The sequence below is a fragment of the Python bivittatus genome, unplaced genomic scaffold (assembly GCF_059951505.1).
Source record: "Python bivittatus isolate LINGU-HERP-01145 unplaced genomic scaffold, Pbiv_v1 ctg000190_np1212, whole genome shotgun sequence".
Classification (NCBI taxonomy): Eukaryota; Metazoa; Chordata; class Lepidosauria; order Squamata; family Pythonidae; genus Python; species Python bivittatus.
In genome coordinates, this window is record NW_028277042.1 from 1,404,213 (window position 1) to 1,426,856 (window position 22,644).

General features: G+C 46.3%; 1 protein-coding gene across 1 annotated transcript in view; it reads right to left on the bottom strand.

The window, feature by feature from the left end:
• Positions 1 to 18,079, bottom strand: part of FA2H (fatty acid 2-hydroxylase) — a 44,113-nt gene extending 26,034 nt beyond the window's left edge. The window contains exons 1-2 of the mRNA XM_088135859.1: positions 17,739 to 18,079; positions 1,524 to 1,616 (exon numbers count right to left, since the gene is read on the bottom strand). Of these exons, the coding sequence (XP_087991985.1) occupies positions 1,524 to 1,616; positions 17,739 to 18,077 (432 nt within the window). The 5' untranslated portion in view covers positions 18,078 to 18,079. The remainder of the gene's footprint in view (positions 1 to 1,523; positions 1,617 to 17,738) is intronic.
• Between the last annotated feature and the right edge of the window lie 4,565 nt (positions 18,080 to 22,644).

Consider the following 22,644-nt stretch of genomic DNA (forward strand, 5'->3'; position numbering starts at 1 on the left):
ATGCATCCCCCGAAGCAGAGGTGTTACATGGGCACACCGAGGCATGCCCATCAATACCCACGCCACTGCATTCTGGACCCATTGAAGCTTCTGAGTGATCTTCAAGGGCAGCCCCATGTAGACTGCACTGCAGTAGTCAAGTGTTTGAGTGACTGCCTGACTGTCCACTGGCTTCCAATGGACTTTAAAACTTGCATACTCTCTTGATTACAATAAAGGAATACGTCTGTATAGATCTGTGGGATTTTTAATGGACCAAAAACAACTATGATTGATTTTCACATTTCCATAAACCAGCTCCTGACTCAGCCAAATACAAAGTACCCGGGGCTGGCTTTCCATCTCCTCACAAGAGAAGCTTCCAAGAAAGTATGCAGCAGCCTGCCCTCCAAAGAGGGATACCAGCTCAGTCCTACCAGTACTTGTTGGATAGATAACAAAATGAGGGGCTTCTTCCCTGTTAGAAGAGATGGAGCTCCTTCAAGGAATGACTCTCAGTGAGAAGGAAAGGTCTCCTGATTTTGCTCAGTAGTGCTCTCAAATCTGGAGATAATACCCCCTTTTTCCATGACCTTCCCTCTTGTGGGACCCAGATAAGCTAGCTAGGCTAGCTCCCAGGTTTCCAAATCTAAGGCTTCAGCCTCGCCCCACCCATCTTCTCCACAATAGCTTCCTTGTCAGCTACAGCTGTTCATCCCTAGTTCCCTTTGTGCAGATGCTGCCTGAAATACGGGTCACTCGACAGGGGCTAGTTTAAGTTAGCTGAGATCACTCTCACATCTGACCGCGGCCTCAGACTGTCCCACGGACTAGAGAAAGGAAGGGTAATTAAGCAAAGTCGCATACTACCATGAAGGGCAGAAAAAAACATATCAGACTGAAAAAATGCAAAACTAGAAATAGGGAAGAAATTTGCCCTATTCTTTCAAACGTTATAAGCCACAGTTATAACCCAAACTTTTCACTTTTTCACAGTGCCAAGCACTTCAGTCAGCAAAGAAATGCAGACAGAGATCTATAACTCTTATTTATACATCTTATTTTAGTTGCTGAGGCATCTATGGAAAGGATCAAAAAAGTCAAGGTGGCCACTGCAGTCATGTGATCAAAGCTTCGCCCTTTTTACCTGCATTACAGCTGCCATCTTGACCTTTTTGGACAGCCACCCCTGGAAAAATCACTTGCCAAACCGCATCCATCAAGAAAGTATGTATTAATATTATCTTATCTTATGGAAAACTGCATAAAAATGAGAGCTTGGGGGAAATCAGCTGAACAGGTTTGTCCATCTCTACCCTAAAAACAGGGGGTGTAAACAAATGTCCAGAGGAAAAGGCAAAACCAGGCAGCCTATTTAGATCTGAGATGGAGGAAAGAAGTGGAAGAGAAAGCATGCAATGCTTCCTCTCTTGTCACTTTAATGTTTCACACCCCATATTAGATCATATTAGCAGGTTCTGCAGCTTAGCTGTGGTTTTCAGTCCACTGGGAAATTCTCCTTTGTCTTCCCATAAGTCTCTTACCTTATCTGCATCAACTGATTTATATCTAGGATCCATCGTCATGACGGAACCTGAAGCTTCTGAACCGGTGGAGCTTGATGTCTTCAGACAAGTCTGCAAAACAAAGCGTAGGAGAAGCAATTCAGTGTACAGGTATACTCCCTGGGACCAATTCATTTCATTTTTGTGACTGACAATTTCTGCCTAATTGGACAACAGCTTTCAACACATCCCAGTTTTATACGCTGGGTCACAAACCATAAATGCATATTTGCAAAAAAACAGCCTTGGGGTTTGGAAACTCATTTCTCTCCAGTTTATCCTTTTAAATTCAGTCTTTGTGTCTGTGAAGAAAGGCTGCAGTGCAATTCAAGTGGGTGTCTCAACTGCATCCAGAAGGAAAGCAGTGTACAGATTCAAGAACCTATCAGGTGTATGTGGAATGGTTTGCACTGATCCTCAGTTGATTTCTGGGATTTCTAACAGTAACAGTAGTTTGGCAATGGAAACAGTTACCAGAGAGGTGGTAGCCCTCTTCCACTGGATGTACTGTACTCAACCAGAAGATAGATTTCCATCTGCTGGACAGGATTTAATTTAGATTGCACAGGGGGTTGTGCCTCTTCCAGTTTTGGGATTCTATCAGTCAAGATTTAAAAGTCCTCAGTTATCTACGGCTGCCTATCTGAGGGACCATTTCTCATTACAAAGATGCTCACATGTGAAGTTCTACAGCAGAGGCCCTTCCAAAGAAGCCTTGGAAAGGTCCTTCTCCCATTTTGCTCTCAAACTAGGGAATGCTCTCCCTTAGTAGTTGTGATTTGGTCCCCACTCCTTCTGATTATAGAGGACAGTGGTGTCAAGACACACATTTTTAATCAAGCTGTATTGTTATTGTACTTTATGGCTTATAACCCAATCAATCAACCATTCAATCTTATTATGGCCTTTAACAGCAAATTCTGCTTATATTTGCTGCCTTGTGCTAACCACATTTTCATCATTTTTCCAATGCCAACAGTCTATAGGGACATCCCCACCAAAATTGCCCCATTAACTCTCATTTCTTAAATGGATACTCAGGGCACTGCGCTAGCATTAAGCGCAGAATGCCTTTTTATGACCTCTCAGTTCTCCTTATTGGCTTTACAATGACCAAGTTGGCTTTTCCTTCTCAAAGCAGGAACCCTATTAATGCTCATTTATCAAACCACACACAAAGTTGCTCTCCCTGCAGGGGAAAGGGAGGACTTGGAAACTTGCACAAAATGCATTGTGAGTCAGTGAGTCAGTGAAAAGAAGAGGGTGTCCCTTATGACCCAAACTGGGGACAGATGGCAACTGGGCCCCTTGTCCCAAAGATGGGACCAGCAGTCTGTTACAGAGGGTAGACCAGAGAAGGAGGTTCAAAGGAGGTTGACTGTGGATGCTACCCACAGGTCTTGCTCTTGAAACAATGTAGCCACTGGCATTCTTTGGCCACGGCTTTCTAAGGGGCATCTGCACGATCCAGCCCTTTCACGGTGTTAGTGTCATGCCACAAACTCTGTCTCTTTCATCCATGCAACCTCATGATGTAGTACAAAAGGGATGGAGTTTGCGTCTAACGCTGTTTTTCTCATTGGTCTCCCTTTACCTTCCTGTAGACGCGGCTGCTTTCGAGCTACCCTTCGGTAAACAATCCAACGTTCTTGGATGATTAAGACCTTGCTGGATGAGCAACCAGAGAGTGCAACGTGGAGCCAAGGAAATGGTTCAATATTGAACCATTTCCTTGGCTCCAAGTTGCAGTCTTGATTGCAAACCTCCAGAATATTCCCCTAGCCTCCGGAAAGGACGCAGTGCCCACTCAGCAACTGTCATATATATATGAGCAGGAACACTCGCAACCCTTCAAGATCCCCCAGAGAAACTGCAGGGAGAGGGCCAAAAAAGTCAAGAAGGAAAATGGGTACAAAATGTTTTACAGATGGCACACAACTCCATCAATAATATCTAAGACAGACAAATCATATTGTAATAAATGTTGGAAATGCCATGAAACATATGGAATGCTTTACTACATGTGGTGGACATGTAAAATAACCCAAAAGTACTGGAAAGACTTACATAGTACCATGCAGAAAATTTTGGAATTTAAATTGGAAATGAAACCACAATTTTTTTTTTTTACTAGATATAATCTCAGAAAAACATCATCGAAAAACATAATAATTTAGTAAGTTACATGCTTACAGCAGAGGGAATAAATTTTGCTCAACATTGGAAGAAAGATACAATTCTGCATATCTGATTGGGAACTTGGAGAATATGCTGCAATAGCAAAAGTAACTGTGTGTGTGTGCATGCGTGTGTGTGTACACACACACACACACACACACACAAACAATAGAAGTTTAACTAAATTTAAGCAAGAACGCTCCCCATACATACAACACATCACACAGCACAGCAAATATAGTCACCTACAGTTTGGCTTCTAAGGGGGCCTAAATGTGTACAAATATTGCAAATTAGCAGATGTATAAAAAGGGGGGACTTATATATATAAAAATAAAAAGTCCCCCCTTTTATATATATATTAATAGTAAGTAATTACGTAGCTTAAGATGGAAACCATTGAAATATTATCGAAACCTGTATATTATTAGTTTAAGATCAAAACCATTATCGAAATATTATTGAAACCTTTATAACCAATACTTTCATGTGAGTTGCAGCAGTTCTTTTTTTAATGGTTTATTTAACTTTGGATGAAAAAGCCAAATAATTTTATGTTTGTAATATTAATTTTAATATTAATATTACAAACATAAAATTATTTGGCTTTTTCATGTTAATTAATTAACATGATTAATTAATGTTAATTAAATCTTTAATTAATTTAAACTTTTAATTAATTTAATTAATTAAATTAAATTAATATTTAATTAATATTTAATACTAAATACAATTGACATCCTAAATTGTAATTCATATTGATTTCCTCTATTTTCAATACTTCAAGCTATCTGAATAAATCACTGTATTGAAAGAATACCATGTGTCAAGATTTATAACAATAAAAAGGAGATCTTAGAAAAAGACTAAAAGAAGCCAAGATGGCGCCCACCACCTTGCAACCCTACACAGTGACACACGTGAAAAAGGGGCGGGCTTTGACTGCGTGGCTATGGCCACTGTCCTGACTTTTTTCACCCCCCTGGGGACACTCCTGAGGGACTCGGCATATTTGTCCAGGAGAAGGAAACTCTCTCCAGCAACATTCTCTTCGGGATGATAGAAGTACCACAACTGCACAAGTTTCTTCCTAAGGCCTCCCCTCAGGTTTTAGAAGAAGCCATAGACTGCCGGGGAAAGGACGGTAGAATTACAAAGAAGGCGTTCACACGTTCCCCTCAATCAACTCATCATCCCTCAGTGAGTTCAGGAACACCTACGGATTTCTTTGCAAGGAACTCCTCCTTAAGTCTTCTTCAAAGTAAAACTCAGCCTAGGGTGATATTTTCCATGATGAAAAAGCCATAATTTGGTGAACATCCAAAGATTCTCCACGAGGCATACACAAGATAATTCACTTTAAATACATTTCCTGCAATAATATGGAGAACCACAGCAGTGGCCTTGGAAAAAATGTGCAGAAACGGTTACGAAAACAAAATCAAGCATTTAGCCCCCCAAAAAGTGTGAAAGCGTGAGAAAGAAGTCAGGAAATCAGTCTTCCTTGATTCACTGGGAGGGGAAAATACAGGCTTTGAAGATTCAGTTATTATAGCCAATATTAATGAAGCACACCTCCAGCCAAACCCTCCAGGTATCTCTTTCATGACCACCCTACCTCGCAGGGCTGACAAATAGAGAAGGCACATTTCTTGTTCATTTGCCAAGACACATTAGTCTAAATCAGAAGAGCAAGTTTCAGGCTTCCTGGAACAGACATAGTTCAGACAGCATCATTGTCAAAAAGTTGTTCACTAAACTCCCACCAGAAGACAGATAGTCTTAGATTTGATTTGATTATTTGATTTTCAACCTGCCTTTGAATGATCTGGGCCCTGACAGGTAAGACTATTATATCCGGACTATAAAAGAAAAATAGAAAAGGAAGAAAAAAGATACAAAGAAGTGGCTTCTGAACTTCTTTACAGCAGTGATAAGTACAATTATAAATTTATCTCTTTCTCTAAAGTTACAACATGACTCTTTTCTCTCTATAATCTATCCTATATAATCATCACAACCATAGATCAGAAGTTCATTTTCTTCTGTTTTACGCAAAAATCCATAAGGGGTTTCCAGTCAGCAGTAAACGTAGATGTCTTTTCTCTAATCAAAGAAGTCAATTTGGCCATCTCAGCAAGTTCCATCATCTTCACCAACCACTCCTCCATTGTGGGTATTGCCAAATCTTTCCATCTTTGGGCATACAATAATCTAGTTGCAGTTATCATATACAAAAACAAAGTTCCATGGCTTTTTTCCAACTGTTTGTCCATCAGTCCCAAGAGGAAGACTTCTGATCTCAGTTGTACATAATATACCTTTAAAATCCCCTGAATCAGTGTATTTATTTGAATTTATAATTTTCTAGCTTTTTTACATGTCTGCCAAGCATGAAAAATGGCCCTTCTTGTTTTTTCATATTTCAGTTGACACGTTTGTTACCAACAGGGTGTGTCAAGCTATATCTGGAATTTATGGGCAGCACTCTTCCCTTGACTTTGAAACCATAAAGTCCATTAGTCCCTAAGCAACTTCCTTCTTTCCTGGGCAAAGTTCACAAGTATTAAGCCCAGCAACAAGCAGAACTAGCCGTCTTTCTATCCAGAGATTGGCGAATAATTTCAGGCGGTCCAGAAGGAGAAAAGTTAGTGAGGCTAAACTGAGGGCAGCCTGGTCTGTGATGGCCAGGGTAGATGCAGGAGAGTCTGAGATGGAGGAAGCTGCTTGTGATGGAATGTGGGGGTGACCTTGGAAGGGGGGGGAGAGATGCCACCCAGGGAATGATCAGATAAGAGAAAGGGGTCCACAACAGTGTAATGGCAAAAGAAAGAAACTTAGGAAAGACCTGCCGTAACTACTCAGGCGGTAAACAGGGAGGACGGGAGATTTGTACTTTCAGACTTGCAAGGTTCTGTTAATGTAGCCTTACAGTAAAGTAGAAGTAGCTCATCTGGTCTTGTTTCCTGTCTGGTTTACCTGGGAGGGCTGACGCTGCTCCAGACACCCCCAACGAACGCCTCAGGAGATGCCTAGCAATCAGGCACCTGAAGCTGGCATGGCCAAAGAACATTTGAGGCAACTGGAGGCAGAAGATGAGGGCTGGATCCAGAACCTCCTCCCAGCCCTAGAGCACATAGGGCTGAGCGCAGAGCAGAACAGAGGAGATCTGTGAGGCTTTTTGCGTGGGAAGGTCATTCCTGCCTTAAACGGAGCCCCCGTGCAGGCTCCGTTTAAGAGTCATCACAGCCCGGCAGTTTGCCAGGTGCCCCTTCTGGGGCATCTTGAGGAAGACTCTTCTCTTCTGGCCAGCCCATGGTCAGAGGATCAAACCTTTAAAATGCAAGTCCCTCTTCCTGTTGTTGAAAATCATCTTCCACAGCCAGTAGATGATTGATCAGCCATCCTGGTGTTCTCCAAGGCTCATTAAAAAAAAGTATTGCCATGTTGGCTCATGAAAAGAATACACAGCTCAGCATTACCTTTATTAGGACCAAATTTGATCCATCAACTTTGGCTTTCCTCCTCTAATCCAAAATTTAATTGGACAGTCTTCACATGAAATAAGTAATAAGTAATAAGTAATTTCTCAGTTTCATCTAAAGAAATGACTTCTGACCTAATTGAAGAACTTACATAATGTATAAGTAGATTCACAGGTAAATATTTTCATGCTAAAGTTGTGAATCCTATTTTGAATTATTTCCCAACATTGTGGAATTTGACCTTTTTCTAAGGAGCTTTGGTCATACTGGGTGTGGAGAAGAGAGTTATACTGAGAAACCGGAAAAGTAGCCCAAACATTGATTGATGGATTGATCAGCCATCCTGGTGTTCTCCAAGGCTCATTAAAAAAAAGTATTGCCATGTTGGATTGATTGGATTCAATAAAGATGCAATTTATCCATTTTTGAAAAGGCTTTTTTTAACCAATAAAAAATAATACATAGATGTCATGATATTTTACAAGAACAAGCACATTTTCATGGTTAATTTGATGTTTTGTTATTAAATATATATGTGCTACATTTAGATTATTTATATTCATGTAATATATTAATTCCTAGGGGGTTTTTTGTGGGGGCTTGTTTTTTTATTTTTTTTTCTATTTGTTTTGCTAATAGAATGTACATACAATTTAACAATAGTATTAATAGAATATAATAATTAATTAGATTATCTTATGGACAGGTGCATATTAACTATTTCATTTCATTACTTATTGTTTGTTTCTAGTGTTTTGTGATTGTTGAGAGTTTTCTGTGGAAGCTTTCACCTTCCTGAAGAAGAAAAGAAGGAAGCCCCAGCCTCCATCAGCCAATTTTTCAGGAGCAAAAATAAGCCATGATTCTAAGCTACATTCATGGATCCCAAATGTGGCCACCAACATTGCTCCATCCCTTGCTACTGGCCGTGATGGCTGGGCATTTTGGGAGTTCAGCCACACTGGGAGGGCTGTACACCCATATGATAAACTATAGGTTTAAAGGCGCAGCACCTGGTTTACATATCCACTAAGCCATGATTTTTTAAATCATGCCTTGTTGAGTACACTACAATGATTGGGTCCACACATTACAAAGATCTAAAGTGGTGCAACTAAGACTATCAGATCTAGTCTGCAATCTGGCAGCAAAGTGGCACCAAAACGACCACTCCATCTCTTTGCTGCCCTCTACTGCTCACCTGGAATTTCACACTCACGGGTGGCCTTGTAAAATTCCCTCTGATGCTGCCACCAATGAAAGCCATTCTTTGGGGGTAGTATTCTTTTTAAAGCGTTTACATATTGCACAACCCAAGAGAAGACTGGCAAGATGTCCTTGCTTGTCATCTGAGAACGTCAGCCCAATATATCCAGGACTCTGTAAAGGGTCTGGGGTGATACCTCTCAAAAAACAGGACAGCAACCTGGAATCCATGCTGTCCCTTAGCAGTGTGTCCCTCCTACCCTGCCACCCTCCCCAAGAATGGGAAGCCCGACAGGCCTGCTAATTTTACAACCAGTACATGTTTTCATTCATTCTTTGGTGATACACCATCAGGTCCTCTTGGTGTATGAAGATTGTTGGCTCATAGTAGCAGTTTTCTTCAAAAGTATGGACTGAAGAGAGACCAGCATAAACATCTGGATGGGTTTGAGCCCAGATCAAAGTGCAGGTTAATGGACCTTCATAGGGGTGTGGTGGGCTTACAGGAACTGCTTCTCGGGCCATTTAAGTAAGATTTTTGACTGGGTGACATCTAGAGGAATCCTATCCCCAACTAAACACTTCCATGGCCTTTTGGATGCAAGAAGACAACAAAAAAGATATTCACAAGCCACAAATTATGGTTTGTTTGGTACTTCCCATCTTCTCCCTTCTCCTGTTTCACACAACATCCTCGCTGGAAAAACAGCACTAGAGACTTTGAAAATAAGCCCCTGTATTTTTATATTCTTGTCATTGGTCCTCATTGGTACTGTACATTGATACAGCAGTGGCTTATCAAGATTTTGTCACCCTCCATTATAGAAATGCACAAGTTGCCCCAGGGTCCATGCAACCCCCCAAACCTTGGGTGGGACCCCCAAGAACTCCAAAACTTCTTTCCAAAGTGAGCTGCTGGCTACAAAGTGTCCTGGGGACCTTCTGCAGTTGGGGTTGCTCAACACCAGAAAGAAAAGGTCTTGGAGACTAGCAGGACAGCAACAGGGGATATCAGAAGTGGAGTCCCCCCCAGAGCTGGAATTCTTCCAGCAGCAAGGGGAGGGGAATCTGACATCCCTTGTGCCCTTATCTTTTTTTAATTATTTTTTTAATCCTTTCTAGACTGTACGGAGTAACTTGTGTTTGGAAATGAAGCCGGTAGAGATATCTTAAATAAATAATAAAAGGAAGCTTCGCTGGAGATGCCAAAGGTATATATTCTATTTCTGAGCCAGATTTCTCATAAGAACATAAGAAACTGCCTGGAACTCACAGCTGTAATGGAACTTTAACATACAAAGTTGATATTCTACCACTAAACTTACCTTAACCTAAACTGATCTTATTTTTATCAAAAAAAAGCCTCCTCATTTCCCCACTGTGGGTTGAATTCACATAATACCTCAATTGTTGTTGCTATAGTTGATCAAATCAGCCCTGATTCCCGGTGACTACCTAGACAAGTCCCTGCGGTTTTCTTGGCAGGATTTTTGGAAATGGTTTGTCCTGGCTCCTTCTTCGCAGGACTGAGAAAGATAGACTGGTCCAAAGTCACACATCTGGCTTCATGCCTAAGGCAGGTCTAGAATTCATGGTCTCCTGGCTTCTAGCTGCGTGTCTTTAAACACTACAGAAAACTGACTTTCACATTACACTGGACTAGTCTTAAATGGGATTGGGGCATCTGAGGCTGAATGTACTGTGGAAACTCAACGAATGTCTTAGCATGTTGGAAGAACAGGCCATCATTTTAAGCCATCCTGCGGTTTATTTGCTTGGCCATCAAACACAGCAACTGTGGTTGATTAACATGGGTTTATTATGCAAGTATAAATTCAGTCAGCATTTATGCAGGGAAAGAGAACAATGCCCTACTGATACGGCTGATTCTGTGCATTGCAAAAGCGTACAAAGGACGGAGCCAAGCATTTCTTCCACAGCCTACATAGATGAATGAGTGGGTGTGACACACTTAGCAGCAATGAAACCCTCAGCGTTGTGGATGGCAGAGTTTGAGTTTCGCAAGTATACGAGTCAGTGACTTTCAGTCTTCCCAGGCATAAAGCAAGGCCAGCGTTCTTCCTGGAATATCTTATCTAGCAAAGAAATGTGCAGGCTAGAATGTAGTCAGGCAAGTAGGCCAGGGTGGATGGGCATAAACCATTAGCACGAGATGAGGCAATCTTCCTCCTCATTTCATTCTGGACCCCCAGGAAATAGTCTGAGCAACACCACAGAAAAGTCCCCGAGGGATTTTCAGAGGAAGGATGAATCACCAACCGCTACCTGAAGGGCTGCTTGGATCTATCTGGCAGTAGCATCTCTACAGAATTTTAATCAAGAGAGAAAGATCTCCTGGCCTTTTGAACATATAGGAAAAGAGGAGGCTATTACATTTCCATGAGTCCAGCCCATGAATCGGCTGGGGTCAGCAACCGCATCTGTTTAGCATATTGTGGGAAACCAGGCTGAAGTTTATTCCACAAACCACGAATGAGCGAGCCACGTCGCAGGCATGCCAGAACAGAGCTCTCCTCAGGCCCAGGGTAAGGGTCGCACTGTGTGCATTAACTTGGGTTTTAGTGTAATGTGTGAACCCAGGCTATGGTCCAGAAAAGGTGGCACCTTGTGTTTTCTCTCTTTTCTGCATTCCTTCCCCAATGCAAGCAGCTTCCCACCCCCACCCCCCGAACTGTCCATTTGGATTAATTTGATTTTCTGCTTCACCTGCCAGAAAGGAATCTTGCAATATCTTAAAGGTGAATATAGATGTACTGAATGCACTGGAATGCCCAAGAACCTTGCTTGCTTCTCCTGAAATGGGCTAGCATAGCTACAGAAACTGATCTAAAGCAGGACAGTCTCGGTGTCTCTCTCTTGCCACTGCAAGGGGTCCCTTCCCTAATCAGCCGCTGGCTCCAAGGACTCTGTCCCACCTCTCTGTAACACTCTGAGTTTGCAAGGCTCAAATCAGGTAGCAAAATGGACAGGGGTTTTGCAGTGTGATTTTTCTGTTCCCCAGCACAGGGAGGGGAGCAGGAGAGAGCCAGTCCAACACAGTGGTTAAAGGGGCTGGACTAGAAGCTGAGAGACTCTGAGCTGTAATTTTACCGCAAGCACAGAAGTTTGGCCACAGTGCCTCTCTCCCAGCCCTAGGAAGAAAGTGAGGGCAAACCCCTTCAAAAAACATCCTCATTAAAACCACAGGGACTTGTCCCTGTGGTCACCAGGAGACAAGACTGACTCAAACAAGACAGCTGGTTTGGTGTAGTGGTTAAAGGCGCCAGATCAGAAGCTGGGAGACTGTGGCTGCTAGTCCCGCCTCGGGCACAAAGCCAGCTGGGTGACCTTGGGCCAGTCTCTCTCTCTCAGCCCAAGGAAGAAGAAGGGCAGGGCAAACTGCTGCTGGAAAACTTGCCACGAAAACTGCAGGGAATTGACATGTCTGTGGAGTCACTAGGAGATGAGAGTGACTCAAAGACACATATGTATGTGTACAAGCAAGAAGCCTCTGAGAAGCCAACCATTTCCACAGTTAAAACACCGCTCTCGCTCTGACTCTCATGGCCCCAAATCACATCACTGTCATTCGGGGCTGCCAAATTTCAGTGTCCCAGCTCTGGCTAAAAAACAGGCTGAAATATGGTGGGAAGGGAGACTGACATGCCCGTATCCCCCCCGCCCCATGGCCTTCCTACTGGAGAAGGCAGTGTGTGGTTGCCCCCATGCAGGTAAGAGCCCAAGCCAGCTTCATGTCACTGCATGGCTCTCTCCAAAGACTGTTGCTGAGTTTTCATCCTAAATGGAACTGAAAGTGAAAAACTATCAAATATGGAGAATAATGAATTTAATCTCAGTGTAATTTAATCTTTGTCCTGGATTACTGCCCCACATCCCAGCATACCATTCAAATCCCATCAGCGACCTTTAGCCCACCCCCATCAGCAAAGCGCCAACTATGTGGAATTCACGAGAAGTTCCAAATCCAAGAAGCCACGTTCTGGCCAAGCGCCATGTATGAATCCAGCCCTGGTACCTGCACCCGACACCTCTGGCGAGCCACTCAGAAGGATCCACAAGACTCTTGTCCTCCTCTCTAGGCAGAGAAGTTCAAATGTGCCAACCCAGCCAGATTCAATGGCCGCATTTGCACAGCACGTTTAATTAGCTACTGAATCAACCCATTTCCTGGGTTCACACAATACCCCAACTTGTAAATGGTCCAAACCATTTTTGTGATGTTTGTGGTGGTGGCGGTCTAATGTTTGCGGCATTAAACCACCACCATCACAAACATCGCCTAAGTAACTTTAACAGGGTTAAAATGAATCACCCAGCAATTACACCTGTTGTGTGGACTGAACCACTGAATGCTCATTTCTGAATACATTTTTTACTTCTACATCTGACTTCTGAAACTGCTGTGTACTTTTTGGAGGTGTGGCTTGCCAAGAGAAGGCAATCAGAAATGCATGACTACGTGTTATAACACTACTGATTATTATTCAGCCCTGTGACTTTCCTGTAGTGGCAAACTCTCACTACTGCAGGAGCAGCCAATTATAAACATTTTTTTTGCAGGCTGCCACTGAAGCTCTTTTTCAAACTTGCCTTGGGCCAGTCCTTCTTTCCACAAAGAGGGGGGAAATGGCAACCCACTTCCGAAAGGCTCCCAAGAAAACGACAGGGGCCTGTCTGCGTAGCTGCCAGGCGCTCTGCCCCAACCCTCTGTCCTTACTGCAGAATAAGGGATGAGCTAGTACGGAAGCCTGCCAAGGGCTGCTGTGCTGGTCAGCATTGCCAAGGGCAGGAGAAGGTCAATCTCCAAGAGGGAAATGCAAGCAGCCGTGAGCAGCTGGAGCTGGAGCCAGGCGGGCAGCCCCTTTGGTGCCAGGCTGCCATTGTGTGCTCGGATGCCTCGTCATCTGGCTCGTATATTTGCACCACCGCTGGTTTTCAAGGGAGGAAGAATAAGAACTTGTTTGTTGAGTTCGGCTCACTCCCGGGGAACTGGCTGGACTTGTTCTGCCAGAGCAGGAATGAGGGGAGATGGAGAATTCCAGAGGGCACAGAGAAGAGGAGGAAGAGGATGGGGAAGGGGTTGCTTATGCACATGGCTTAGGCATGGCTAAGAACATGAAGTGTGGTGCCCTGCCCAGAAAAAAGAAAAACTCAATGACAAGCAGGTCCCCCAGCATCTCCACCACTTCGAGAGCTGGAGGGCCAGGAAAGGGGGCTCACAGCAGCCTCCTGAATTGGCCAAGGGCTCCAGGATGTCCCCAGATAACTGCACCCATCTTTAGTTATTCAGTTCCAGCCACTGCTGCTGCTGCTGCTGTTCCTCCTTCCAACCTCAGCTTGTGTGCAGGCAGGCACATGAGCCATCCCAGCCACTGCTGGCAGCCTGCTTGCTGCTCACCCAGGAGCAGCCTCTGAGCTCAGCCCTCCACAACCTGGAGCCCTCCAGGTGTGCGGCAGCCACAGTTCCAAGGAAGCTGAAGGGGGCAGGTTCCAGTGGGATTAGGCTGCTTAACAGGGAATGCCAATCACACAAGCTGGTCTTTTTCCAGGCAAAGCTGGCCCCGTTACTGAACCCTGCCCTGCCCTTGATTTTTCTACACCACCACCCTGTGAGGTAGCATAGTCCAAGAGTCAGCAACCCTTTGAAAGCCACCCAGTTAGCTAGGAGTCATCTCTAGACCTTCTTCAACTGAGAGCCAGGGTGGAGCAGGGAGACTTTGGCTCAGGTCCAGCCTCCACCAAGGGGACAGTCCTTCTCCTTCAATCCAGCTTACCTCACTGTAGTTGAAGGGGAAATTGAATGAGGGAGCGCCGTGTGGGCCACCTTGAGCTCCTCGTAGAAAGGCAAGATATAAACCCAGCAAGAAAATGAACAAGCTACTTTCCAACACCTGGATGGAGCCATCTGACTTTCCAGCTTTTGAAGAAAAAAATTGATGTGTAAGGGAGAGGGACTTTCTTATATATTAAAAAATGCACATGCACACACACACACACACACACACACACAAATTCTAGGGATCCCCTGCCTACAGCTGGTGTCACTCTTATACTAAGCCAGGGTTTGCACTGACCTTGGAGAGCTGAAGAAGCTACTGGCCTGCACTGGCCTGGTTTGCACACAGCATGAAGCCATAAAGCATGATCTGTGGACACAGGCAACCAGTCCAAGTCACAATGACATCATAACGTCATTGTAGAAATCACAGAATTCATAGCATTTATTGGTTTGGATTTATCTCCTGTCTTTCCTCCAGCAGCTCAAGGTAGCTTCTCTGGGGACAAGAGTATGGTCAAAGAAGACAATCAAAACTCCATCTGCCCACCATCTTGACTTTTTTTTTTTATCATATCCCGTGGATACCTCTACCTGAGTATCTCCTTCCTCTTATCATACCAGCAACACCCACATAAGATAGGCTGGACTGAGAGAGGAATTTCCACAGCTGAGGGAGGGACTTGAACCCAAATCTCACTGATCTTAGCCCAAGACCTTCACCACTAGACCATGTGGGGATGATGTCATTGTGGCTTGTGCCAGTCCTCTCTGCCTGTATGGCTCTTTCAACACAAGCCCTCTTTCTCCCCAGCATGCTCCATTTTCCTTTCCTCCACGCAAACTGATTCCCTGATGCAGGCAGCAGAATTCATCCCAACAGCAGAGGAGCAAGAAGCCATGGAAAAGCCATCCAGCAGCCATGCGTCAGCTTCTACTAGCCTGAAGGTTCCCCTTACCTTTGGGAAAAGCCTTGGCTGGACCTGACGCCACCTTCTTTCCTAAATGGAAGTCATCATAAAGACTTCTGTCGCTGTTCCCATGCCCGTGAGATGGGATAGAAAGGAAAAAACACAGTGCTCTTTTAACCATGTCCGGTCAAGATGAAGCCAATATAGTTATACCCATGAAGCTTTCTGAGGTTTAGCCTTGGTTAGGTCATCTTTGTGTGTGTGTGTGTGTGTGTGTGTGTGTGTCCAAAGGCTGTATGAACCCCTTCAAGCTGGCCTGTTTAAAGTTAACTGTATTGGGCATTATCCAGAAAATGCCCTTTGCTGCCCCCAACTCATCGGATTGTTTGCTTGCTTGCTTGCTTGTTTATTAAAAAGGACTACCTCTTCTTCACCTCGATCAAATCCTACTTTCATTTGTTTGGTTTGGCCTTGCAGAGAGCCGGACTCCAGTCACTGTGATTGGAAAATTGCGATTTATCAGCAAGTTGAGGTGGGCTCCACAAATCATGCCACACTAACCCACCAACTGCAGAGGAAGAAAGGCAGATGCAAGGTGGCAGAAAAATCAACATGCAGCATGGTAGGAGTGCTATGAACTGGCAAAGGAGGCAGCAAGAAAGCTAATCATTAGTGAACCAAATTTGCTGCCGATGGCGGTGTCTCACACAGCCCTTTCTATATTTGCTCTGGCCCAGATCTACCTCCTCTGCACCAGCCCTACCTTTTACTCAAACCCTAAAGGAATCAACTCTGAACTAAATAGCTGCACAATCAACTCTGATACGTCACTCAGCCTGAAGTGGGAGCATATATTATTGTGGGCAAGCCTCTGCGTGTACACAGGAGATGTGCATGATAAGGAAAGGGTTGAAGGTTAGATACCAAAGTCATAAGAATGTGCCAGGACACAGAAAGCCACCCCTGCAGTGCTGCCAAGAAAATGGCAAAGCACCAGGAGCTGAGCTTCACATAAAGGCAATTTTGCTTTTTTTTATACTGTGCAATTTTTAATCTTCTCAGAAATGGCTCCAGCACCACCTTTCATGGACTATACCCATGTCAACTGATATGCAAAATACTACTGTGGGGAACATCTATCTTTCTACCCATCTACTGCTGGATCTATCCTTGATCCCACAGTTTGGCAGCTGGGTGAAAGCAAGTCACCGAAAAAGAACAGAAACAAAATCTAAGAAATTCAGGCGGTGCAACTTTGCTTTATGGAGTGGCCATTCATAAAACAATTATCGGGTATGAAACTGACTTCCTTTCACTGGCAGGCAACGTGATGAGAATGTCTCATTTAACAAGGACCATTTTCTGTTGTTCTTCAAAACTATCCGTCATCATAATCTTCCCCTTTTTCTTTTAATGCTTCTCCTCCAAACTTCTTTTCTATCTTCTCTCTCATATGGAGAAAAGTGACACTAAGGAAGGAGCAGAAAAGCCACGACAAATGAATTAAACTAAACTGGAGTTTTCTTTCACCCAATCAGGAGTGTCTCAGCCTCCTGACCATGGGAAGCCTCCACCACTATCTTGATAGTCAAAAATGTCTCTGTGCCCCACGACGGACCCCAGAAAATAGGAATCCTAGACTGGGGGCAGCCCAATGCTTCATTAGAAAGCTTGGCCCCGTCTAGAAAAAAGAACTAAACAGGTGTGGCTGTCTGGACCATTTTGAACTTCTCCTGGGACTGAAATGGACAATCCTTGAGATAAATGGGTGTCCACATTCACCTACTATGACACTTGTGATAAGCTCCCCAAATTGTGCAGGTACAACTCCTGTCGCCCATCCTTCATGGTCAATCATGACTGGGGGTGATGGAAGCTGAAGTTCAACACTCTTGGAGAGCACCATACCATCCCCAGAGACCAGCTATTCGGGCCTCTGCTTTGAAACAAGCTGGCAAATTATGCCTTTGAATTCAAGATGTGCCATACACTGGTGGAGGGAGCACCGGAGCCCTCCGGACGTGAGTTACCCCCACCCAGCTGTGGACTTCAACTCCCAGAATTCCCCGGGCAGTTTGGCCCCCAATTCCCCACCACCAGACGAAGCTCAGCTCAAGCGGCGTGGTCAGGACTGGGCCGGGAGGATGGAGAGGCAGCGGGAACGGAGCAGCGCGGGCGCGTCGCTGCGTTTCCCAAGAAGCCAACTCTCGACCCGGCCCAGGCCATGCCGGCCCGGCCCGGCCCAGCCCAGCCGTCGCTGCCCTTTCGCCCGCGCGTCTTTCCGGTTATGAAAGTTTCCAACTTCAAGGCTCGAACGACGGGGAGGGCGAAGCGGGACCGTCCAGCATCCGCCTCCGGCCTTGGGCTTCGAGAAGGCGCCGGGGGCTGCATCTGAGCGCCCCACTCCAGGCTCGGCCCCCAGCGACCCCCTGCTCGGCGCGCAAAGGGGCAGCCGGACGAGGGCCGTTGCGTTCGCTCCCCCGGCAGAACAGCCCGCAGCATCGCCCTTCGCCGAGCATCCGCGCGGGAGGCAGAAGTTTCCCCGGGAGAGAACTCCGGAGGCTCCTCGCCGACTGGACTCGCTCGCGGCGGCGGCGGCGGCGGCGGCGCCCGTTACCTGTTGCGCGTCCCCGTCGGGCTCCAGGTCGCCCAGGTAATACTGCTGGAGCCAGCGGCGCGCGTTCTCCGAGTGCCGGTGTGGCGGCCCGTCCAGCGCGGCGCTCACGTCGGTGCCGGCTCTCTTCAGCAGCAGCTGCGGCCCGCCCGGGTGGAGGCGCACGAAGTCGGTGAGGTCGTAGAGGCGGCAGCCGGTGAGCACCAGACAGGCGCCCTGGGCGCAGCCGGCGCGCAGCTCGGCGCGGCTGTAGGAGCGGGGCGCTGGCGGAGCAGCCATCGCCGGAGCTTCTGGCGTGGGCTTCAGCGCGGTGGTGGCCCGGCACCTGCTGGCCTCATGCATATGCGTGAGCGGGGGCGCCCCGCCCCGCCCCGCCCCGCCCCCGGGCTGGCCCTGCCACGACGAGGCCGGGGGTGACAGGCGCCCGCCCGGGGCGGGGGCCGCCAGGGCCGCTCCTCCTCCCGCGGCATCGCGGCCCGGGCACCCGGTCCCAGGCCTCACCCGCAGCCTACCGTCCGAAAGAGCGAGCGCGCGCAGAGTGCTGCCTCTCTCTGTCGGCCACGCTTCCCCCTGCCCGGGGAGGACGGCGGGGGGGAGGGGGGGCAGAGCCTCGACGGGCCAGAGCCCCGCCAGCCGCGGCGGAAGCATCCCGGAGACGGCGAAGCGAGTACAGAGGGCGGAGCCGCCCACCTGCGCCGGATCGGGGCGTCCTCGCCCGGCGTTCCCCCCGGCTGCGGTGTCTCGATTCGCATGACTTTCGCTGCCCATTCAGGGAGAGGCACTCGGTGGCATAACACGCCCCCCCCCCCCAAGTCGCGATCCGGGTGGGAACCGGCCACTTGGCTGGCGTGCGAAGGGCCCAAACGGAGGGAGAAGGAAGCTCCCAGGCTCCTGGGACGGGACAGGTGGAAAGCCGGGAGAGGGATGGCTTGGCGCCCGGCCTGGGCTGCGTGAGGGCCGGCCTCATAATCCTCCAGGCGCCAGATCTCCGGAATCCGGACCGCCTGCGAAGGGCCAGGGCCAGGCAGTCTCCGCTAGTGACCCGCCTGCTGGCCTCCCTCCGCTGACCCTGAGGACCAGGGTGGTCCAGCGGGGATGGCGCGGGACTAGGAGCTACTTCACAGGGACATTGTTGTTAGGGGAAAAGGGAGGAGGGAACAGTCCCTGTTCTTCCTTCAGGTCCTGGATTAAAGGCAAGATACAGGGTACATCTAATAAATAAGGACACTCGGAGGTGCTGTGACAACAGCATACCAGCCCAACAACAGCCGTCTCCTTTAGAAGCTGCAACGGTCTTGAAACAGAACTGTGTACAAACGACGGACGTGTTATTGCTAAAATGTGTAAACTTTTATTGGAATTTGAAACAGAAGAAGAACAAGTGAAAGAATGTATGATAAGATGGGCTAAAAACTTTGGTTATATTACACAAATGGAACAGTGGGAGAAAATGTGATTGAAAGGACTGACATTTGCATTATGTTATAGTCTTAAAGAGAATTTTTATAAGATGATGTATCGTTGGTACATGTCACCAGAAAAATTATCTGGAATGTATAAAGGTACTTCAAATTTATGTTGGAAATGTAATAAAGAGGAAGAGACATTTCATCATGCCTGGTGGACAGGTAAAAAAGCTAGAAAATTTTGGACCCAGTTACGTATAATATTATAGAAGATTTTAAAGATTAATATACGACTGAAACCAGACGCTTTTCTTTTTGGACTGATGGATAAACAGCTGAAAAAAATGGATTTTTTTTTTTTTTGTATATGACAACTGCAGTGAGATTATTATATGCACAAAGTGGAAAGATTCAGCTTTACCCACAGTGGAGGAATGGATGGTGAAGATGATGGAACTTGCTGTGATGGCCAAATTGACAGCTTTAATGAGAGATAAGACATTGTCTAAGTTTAACGCTGACTAGAAACCCCTTATTGTCCTCAAGATGGCACCGCAAACGGCAGCCTCGGTGAAACGCTCTTTGGTGGGTTTGGTGTTTTTCTCTGTATTCTGCAGTTCATTGTGAAACCTTATGAAAAAGGGCTCTTAGTTTTCATCATATTTACTTCTTTACATTTGAAAACCAAAGGGATAACACAAACACGGACATTCATGAAGCTTCACACATTTCTCTCATTCAGACATCCTGTCTCCATAAGGGTCGAGGCCATGAAGACGGGGGGGGGGGGGGGGTGTGTGTGCCCTGAACTCTGACTAGCATCCAATAGGTCATCAGGAAGATAAATTTCCCCCAATAATAATGAGGATCCAAAACTTATGCCAATTTCAACCAATCATTTGTTAATTGCTGTATCTCTTTGTAAGGAACATGTATAAAATTGTCTTCTTTGGGCGTGGGAGGGGTCTCCTCTGCCTTAAGGGGAGACCCCAGCTGACTCAATTGGCTTACTTTCAATAAAACTTTAAAATCTCAGCTGGTACTTTCGTGTTTGATCTTCTGCCGGACTGAATCCTAATTGGGGAGAGTTAGAAACTCTCAAATTTTGCTAACAGAAATGGGGGCTCGTCCGGGATCTTGTTAAGTGTCCGGTGGTCCTGAAAGGGGGGAGGCCCTTTGGGCCCAGTGACCCCTAAGGGACCCACAAAGGGAAGATCTGATGATTCCTGACTGGGAATTACCCTTGAGCTGCACCAGAAAGGTGAGTACAATTGGGTACTCCGGGTGGTCCGGTTGAAAGGAACAGGGTGTGTGTCCGTAATTTTGCCTCCCGGGGACGACCAGGACTGCTCAGTGAACGGGGTATAGACGCCCCAATTTTGGCACGAGGTCTGAGACCAACGACTGCCAGAGTTGAAAGCCGGTGTGCTCCGTTCACAGTAGCATGTCCCGCCTCGCTGTGAGTGACAATGTGTGTGTGTGAGTGAAAGCAAGCCGGACCGGCAGAGAAAAACCTAGCGCTAGGTGTACGGAAGACTTCTGGCATGGGCAGATGTGCCAGTAAGCCACACCCTCACTGAGTGATGCCTCTTCAGTGTGTAACCTTCGCCTCCCACCAGCCGACGCTGGCCGTTTAAGGGATCGTTCAGGGGGGGTCCAGGACACTGGAATCTTAAAAAATTGCCGAACTCTGGGAGATTCCCGGTCCAGGATGACGAAAGAAAAATTAATTTATCTTTGTAACAAAGACTATAAAAACTAAGTCTGCATTTCCGTGGGCGTGGCAAAACCCTAGCATATTTGCTGCCTATGCTTTGGGTTGCTGGCCGCCCAGCCTCCTTTTACTTGGCCGAATAAAAGCTGTTTCTTTCTAAGAACCTCCTCCTGAATTCTTGGCATTGGAAGAGGCACGGAAAACTGGTAAGGTAGGTTCTTCCAAAAAGGAGAGGATGCTTGGCCACATCCCGAACCGAAGGAAAGGTCCAAGAAATCTCCTAGGAAGGCCTGTGGATTCCGGTGTCCTGGACCCCCCCCCAAACGATCCCTTAAACGGCCAGCGTCGGCTGGTGGGAGGCGAGGGTTGATCCCACCACCTTTAAATTCTCTGAGGCCAGCGACTGCTGGGAGGTGGCACAGGGAGGGAGGGAGGGGCCGTTGGGACCGGGAATTCAGGGTCAAAAAGGAAAGGTAAAAAATAAAAAGTGAAGGAGTGCATGCTCTTCTGTTTTCCTTTTTTCCTGGTGCAGGAAAACATTTGGCCAGAAGTGAAGGTAGGAGTAAAAGTCTGAAGGCTCAAATGCTACTGTAATGGCTAACATCTTTGCAACATGCTCCAGTATTTTGTAGTCAGAGAAGGGGGAGGGAGGTACATTTTTTGCCCTATTGCCTAATTGCTGTGCTGCACCCAAGAGTGCTTTGCATTTCAACCTTTATCAGCAATCTCATTCTCTGCTTTGCAACAAGAATCCAGCATTGGCCCTAAAGGGGGTCTTCGTGTGTTTTACTTTTAAACTAAACGGGTTATGAGGAAGACTTTACTAGGTTTCATCTTTGTCCCTCAATATGGATTTTATGAACAAAAAGGAAACAATGTTTATGACAATATTTGATAGAGCTTCCATGGACTGGTATGGTCTATCTGAAAAAAAACCAACTTCTGGCTCTGGAAGCAATCGAGGCACTCTATAAATTCCTATGTCAATGTAAATTCCAGCTTTCCAAGTTCTAATTCTAGGAAATTATTAAGAATGAGAAGGTATTAAAGTCCTTAGCAGTTGAAGTATATAATGATGTCTTCATCTAAGTAGAAATGTGATAAACAGTCCAAGTTTTGTCTCAGGGTTGCTTGCATTCACCCATACCCTTTCACAGTATGAAGGCCTGCTATCTGGGTATGCATTTCTACAATTAAGCTAACCTCTCATGATTTGTCTTCCCTATGGTAGTAAGAATCAGCCTAGCAGCTTCATCCTACACTGCATGATCAGGTAATTAATCCTAACAAGGCTCAAGGATCCCTCTAGAGGTGATCAACTGGATCTGGGACTCAGCCACTCTCTGCACTGTGAGGCAAAGCCAGTCTTTTGGAGATCTCTTGGGATATTGGCACTGGGTTTTCACAGGTAAGGCCTCCCAAAGCAGCAATTCCACGTCCTGTCTGGCCACAAATCGTTGAAGGGGTGGAGACCACTATTGGATAAAGCCATCCTGAAGCTCGATCAATGATTTGTTGACCTCCACCTAGTCTATGCCCAATATCAAAACCTCACCCCAGGAGAGAAGGTTTGCACGCTCCATGTGTGGAAGTTAGAATCTGATGCTTTCCTGCTGGCGGTTGCAACTGAGGAAGCTGCAGGAGCAGACTCAAGAGTGCCCAGTGACATCAATGTAAATAAAAAATAACTGACTTGGCACTACTGGGCATAGATGTACGGGGGAGGATGCAATAGACCCTGGCTGCCAAGGAATGCTTCTCCACCTAGACCCAGAGAGACCTGAAATGA